The sequence below is a fragment of the Cryptomeria japonica genome, chromosome 6 (assembly GCF_030272615.1).
Source record: "Cryptomeria japonica chromosome 6, Sugi_1.0, whole genome shotgun sequence".
NCBI classification, from domain to species: Eukaryota; Viridiplantae; Streptophyta; class Pinopsida; order Cupressales; family Cupressaceae; genus Cryptomeria; species Cryptomeria japonica.
Window position 1 is genome coordinate 177033732 of NC_081410.1, and position 5965 is coordinate 177039696.

Consider the following 5965-nt stretch of genomic DNA (forward strand, 5'->3'; position numbering starts at 1 on the left):
AGTTTTTTCTCTGCCTTTTCAAGAGATGGAGACATATAAAAATAGTCTGGAAGGGCAGAGGAGTAAAGTAGAAATGATATTTATAGTGTAGTCCCAATCCACGTTTGGGGAAGAATGTGGGATATTTGGTGAAAGCGTGAGCATAACAGAAAAAGTGTATGCATGTTGAGAGATTATGCTCTATCATTCCAACTTTTGAAGGAGATGCTCGGATTGTACAGTGCAAAGTGTTGGCAGGAATTTTATCTCATAGCTTTTCTCGTCAGTGCTTTTATTCAATAAGCATCAATTTCACATCACCCGTTTTCCTTATATGCTTCTTCCCACCATAGCCACGCCATCATTAGAGAAATTTACACCAAAGACGTCTGCAATCATAAGCATAGTTTTGTTGCACCAGAGCCAACATGGGTTTCTGTTGCAGCTTTCAGTCAATGCTTATATAAAACCAAAGAGATAGGCCCCTTAAGTTTATTGCAGACTGAGTCGAGAATGGAAATGAGGAAGAGCAAGAAGGGACTTTTTGTGGTAATTCTGTTGGCAATTTGGCTGAATTGTCTGTTGAATGCAGAGGAAGAAGAGCTCCGTTTGCTGTTGCGAATAAAAGAGTCTGTGCAAGACACGGGCAATTATCTGAGGAACTGGGATGCCTCTTCCTCTGCTGGTTCTCCCTGTGCATGGGGAGGAATCGTGTGCAATAGGGAAGGATCTGTGGTTCGAATTGATCTTCAGGGGAGTCATCTCAGAGGCCAAATTCCTTCTGGATTCTGCGGTCTTAAGAGCCTCCAAAGCCTTCGATTGGATAGAAATGCATTTCATGGCAGCTTTCCAGTAGAGCTTCTGAATTGCAGTAAGCTGGAGATTCTGACTCTTTCTAACAATCAATTGACCGGGGCCTTGCCGGATTTGAGTCCTCTGAAATCCCTGAAGAAGCTGGACTTGTCCTCCAATGACTTTTCCGGCGATTTTCCCGTGTCTGTGTGTCATTTGACAAGCCTGGTGTATTTGGCTGCCGGTTCCAATCCATTCAATCCAAGAAGATTGCCTGAGGAGCTCATGATGCTGAAGAATCTCAACTGGCTCTACCTGTCTACCTGCAATTTCATTGGCGAAATCCCACCTTGGGTCGGGAATTTGACAGAACTGGGCAATCTGGAGCTTTCGGATAACCACTTGAAAGGAACCATTCCCAAGGAATTAAGCCGCCTGAAGAAGTTGTACCAGCTGGAGCTCTACAGAAACTCTCTCAGCGGCCACATTCCGCCGGAATTGGGCAACCTTACTTCGCTGAGAGACTTCGATGCCTCGCGGAACTTTCTGAGCGGGAGTATTCCGGCGGAATTCGGGAACCTGAAGAACCTGGTTTTCATTCAATTGTATCAGAACAATCTGTCTGGTCCAATTCCTGAGGGGTTTGGAGAGATGAAGCATTTGTTTGCAATTTCAATGTACCAGAATTCCCTGACTGGGTCCTTGCCTGCAAAGTTGGGTTCGCTCTCCAATTTCAATATGATGGACGTTTCGCAGAACAGACTCAGCGGCCCGCTTCCGCCGGATTTGTGCAAAGGGGGCAATTTGCAGTACATCCTGGTTCTGGACAATGAATTTTCCGGCGAGATACCTGAGTCTTATCAGTACTGCAAGAGCGTGCTGCGTTTTCGCGTCAACAAAAATAAGCTGAGCGGGAGGATTCCACAAGGCATTTGGGGATTACCCCACGTTTCCATCATCGATCTCAGCCTCAATGATTTTGAAGGCCCAATTGGCGCTGACATCGGAAATGCCAGGAATTTGTCCGAGTTGTATCTGCAGAGAAATCGGTTTCAGGGGCCCCTGCCCCCGGAAATCGGACGGGCCATCAATCTGAACAAAATCGACGCCAGCCGCAATCAGCTGACGGGATTCATTCCGCCGGAGATTGGGAAACTGAGCATGTTGAGCAACCTTCTGTTGCAGGAGAATCAGCTCTCTGGACATATCCCGGCTGAATTGGGACGCTGTAAATTTATGTCTTCTATCAATCTTGCAAAGAATAGATTAACTGGGTCGATTCCTGGGTCGCTTGGATCCATTGAAGTGTTGAATTATCTGAATTTGTCTGACAACATGCTTTCAGGACAAATTCCCAGCAGCCTCGCGTCTCTGAAGCTGAGTTCTGTTGATTTCTCTGTAAACTCGCTGGAAGGGCCGGTTCCCCTGGAGCTCATCAATGAGGCTGAAAATAGGAGCTTTACATCAAATCCAGGCCTTTGTGGGCAGGGACTGAAATATCTGCAGCCCTGTGATATTCGCAGAAAGAGCTTGTATGACGCGAGGTTGATTGCTGGATGGATTTTTGGAATCTTGTTCACAATTTTTGTAATTGCGTGCTTCATGGTGCGAAGAAGAAAGTTGCACAAGCGAGACAACAAGGTGGACAGCAGGGCATTTTGGGATATTAAATCCTTTCACAAGCTGACCTTTGATGAGCACGAAGTTTTGGAAGCCATGGATGAGGAGCATGTCATTGGCCAAGGGGGCTCGGGCACTGTGTACAGAATTGAGCTCAGTAATGGAGAATCCGTCGCTGTGAAGAAGCTAAGGAGCTGCAAAAATAGCTCAATCCCTGACAATTATGATCCCAGAGTCAGAGAGCGCCTCAAGGCCGAGGTGGAGACATTAGGGACGATCCGCCACAAGAATATTGTCAAGCTCTATTGCTGCTTCACCAATGGCGACTCAAATATGCTTGTCTATGAGTACATGCCCAATGGTAACCTGTGGGACGCTCTGCATGGGAGCCTAACTCTTGGAGGAGGAACCATTGACTGGCCTACTCGTTACAAGATAGCTCTTGGGGTTGCCAATGGACTTTCCTATCTCCACCATGACTGCAGGCCACCTATCATTCATAGGGATGTCAAATCTACTAATATCTTGCTTGATTCAGATTACCAGGCTCGTGTTGCAGATTTTGGGTTTGCTAAAGTTTTCCAAGCCTGTGCCAGAGGTGACTCCGTGACTTCTGCTATTCCTGGTACACTTGGGTACTTTGCTCCAGGTATTTATTTATCCCTTGCTTTTTGTCTTAATCTCAGATTTCAATTTGAATTGAAGAAGACACCTTCAATACAGTGGAAATGTTGATGTCAAATTAGACAGTGGAACATGAATCGAAGAAGACACCTTGAGTGCAATGGAAAAAGTTAAATGTCAAATTGCACAGTGTTCTTTGTTCCAGATCTGCCAAACATGTCTTGTCTGCAGTGTATAGCTAACAAGCCGATATGTTGTTTTTTTCTGGGATTGACAAAAAGTCTCCAAGTGTGAACATACCATTGCCTAAAACTTCCAACCATATTTTCACAATTCTAAGAAAATTAGAAAATTTCCTTTTAAAGTTATATAGTCACTGAACACCGTTTAGATTGGGCATATTGTCAATCTCACAGTAGTTAACTAATGGATTAGTAGAGTAATTTTTGTTAGATGTCACATTCACAAGTAAATGGCGACAAAGCAATATATTGTTATCTGTTTAGTTTAAATTAACATGATTTCAAAGAAAAAGTGTGAAGTATATTGTTTAGGGTTTTCATTCTGTCATCTAAAATGTAGTGTTAAGTTTATAATCGGTATAAAATATTTTATATCATCTGAGTCTATTTTATTAATCATTATGAAAGATATTAGCACCTCTTGAACTGAAAACTTTTCATTTTTGGGGGGAGACATTAAATTGATCTCAACTTACATAGGGAGGAATCTATACAAATATCTCTTCAGCTGATACCATTTAGTTTATGTACGAGACAGTTAAGTTGGTCTTGATTTTCAGTACTCAAAACCAGTGTGCTTACCCATTGTTAAGCTTTTAGACTGCCCACATTTTGAGATTTAAAATTGATAGTTGTAAAATGTTACAAATTCTTAATGAAAGATTTCAAATCATCTATCAATTCATTGTACTATCCAATATGACAGTTAAATAAGCGATCTTTGTTTTTCAGTACTCAAAATCTGTGTGCTCACCCATTGTTGAACTTTTGAGATTCAAAATTGATAGTTGTAAAATTGTTAAGGTGTTAAATTTGACTTACAGACTGTTAATGGCAGATTTTAAATCATCTAACAATTCATTTTACTATTCAAAATGAGACAGTTAAATAAGTGATCTTTCATTCCCAGTGCTCAAAACAAGTGTGCTCACCCATTGTTAAGCTTTTAGAATGCCCCAAATTTGGAGATTTGAAACTGATAGACGTAAAATTGTTAAGGTGCTAAACTTAACTAGCAAAATGAAAGTTTTGTGACATTTTTTCTGCTAGAAAGTCATTTTTTTCTGGTACAAAGCCCTAAATATTTTCAGCATTAATGGTTTACTGATCTCACAGTAGTGTAGTTTGTGTTTACACAATAGAAATCGGAAAATACAGGAAGAAAAAGACCAAGTTGGTATTTGCCCTTGGGTATCTGATTTACCCTAACCTAAAATCAGGGTGGCAGGCTTCCTGATAAAGCCCATCTATAAAACTTCAAACAAAAAGAGTTAAGCAGCTTTGTTGAATCTCATTTTCTTCATTTGGGTTTTAATGGCTTTGTGGGTCTGCTGCAGAGTACGCATACTCTACAAAAGTGACAGTGAAGAGCGACATTTACAGCTTTGGAGTGGTGCTATTGGAGCTGATAACAGGCAAAAACCCAGTGGAGGAAGAGTTTGGAGAGAACAGGGACATTGTGTACTGGATCTCGCGCAAGGTTCTGAGCAGAGAAGGAGCTTCCGAGGTGCTGGATTCCAGAATCTGGCATTCCTACAAGAATGAGATGATACAAGCCCTAAAAATTGCTGTTATGTGTGTCAATAAACTGCCCAACGAGAGGCCATCAATGCGAGACGTGGTGCAGATGCTCTTGGACGCCAATCCTTGTCTGTTCAAGACATCAAAAGATGAGGACCCCAAAAAGCTAGTAAAACAGGCACCTTTAATGGCGGACAATATTCCTTCCTCACCAATTTGCAAAGATGTCTGTGATTGCAAACCTCAGTATAAAGTATAAATCTGGTACAAAATCGAATCATATAAAAATGGGTCCATCCGGTTTAGATCAACTCGAATCCACCGGTGGCCTTTATTCTCTTTGTTTTCTACTGCACAACTTTGCTGCAAAGCATACGTACGAAAGATTCACAAGGCATCCATGACAGCAATTCTCCATGTATTCAAGCTCTAAAGCTAACCAGAAAAAAAGTAAGAGACAAGTAGAAATAAAAATTGTACATAACCCAAAAATTTCTGTTCAGTCCTTACGTTCTTGCCTCTAACGGATTAGGGTTTTTTTCCTTGCCTTGTAATTTTGTAAGAGTTCAATGCTACTCGTATGTAAATACAGGAGGCAATTTTCATGGTGATTCTGTATCTGTATTTCATGGACTTCTTCTAACTTATATCACGTAAAGTATATCAACTTTATTAAAGCTTATACATGGCATGCATTTAGACAAACTATTCAGGATTCGTCTCGTAACTGTGATTCTTTTAGAAGTTTTTTTTCATGGAATCCAAGTCAGAACGTCCACTGAAGATAAAATAATATGCAGGTGCTACTCGACAAGATTCTCATCAACTAAGAATGCGATTGAATTGGCTTCCATGGTGAAAAAAATCATTGCCTTTGAATAAAACAGTGTATGCAATAACAATATCAATAGACAGAATATTATAAAGTAAAAAAGATGGCGCAGGCCATTACCATAGTGGAGATATAAGTTAAAAACTAAGATAAAGCTAGCTTCATATAGATGCCATGTAATTATTATTAAGAATTAAAGCATGGCAGTGTGTTGTTATATCATCAAGATGCAAAGAAAACATGCAAGGAAAGTTGTAATGTAGAATGGAATATGTTAGAATTGATTAATGATTTCTATATTGTAGTTGATTGGTGAAAGTAATGTGGATTCTTCTAATGTGATTTTATTATTTAT

At 40.6% G+C, this 5965-nt stretch overlaps 1 protein-coding gene across 1 annotated transcript; it reads left to right on the plus strand.

Annotated features, from left to right (window-relative positions):
- Positions 1–322: 322 nt before the first annotated feature.
- Positions 323–5389, plus strand: LOC131048234 (receptor-like protein kinase 7). The gene is made up of 2 exons (XM_057982125.1): positions 323–3040; positions 4595–5389. Exons 1-2 carry the CDS (start codon positions 493–495, stop codon positions 5035–5037), a joined length of 2991 nt encoding a protein of 996 aa, XP_057838108.1. The 5' UTR covers positions 323–492; the 3' UTR covers positions 5038–5389.
- The last annotated feature ends 576 nt before the right edge of the window (positions 5390–5965 follow it).

Bases quoted from the DNA above. Each gene is read 5' to 3' on its own strand.
- LOC131048234 (XM_057982125.1), top strand. From the start codon at position 493: ATGGAAATGAGGAAGAGCAAGAAGGGACTTTTTGTGGTAATTCTGTTG. The intron at 3,041-4,594 runs GTATTTATTTAT...GGTCTGCTGCAG, and splicing joins ACTTGGGTACTTTGCTCCAG to AGTACGCATACTCTACAAAA.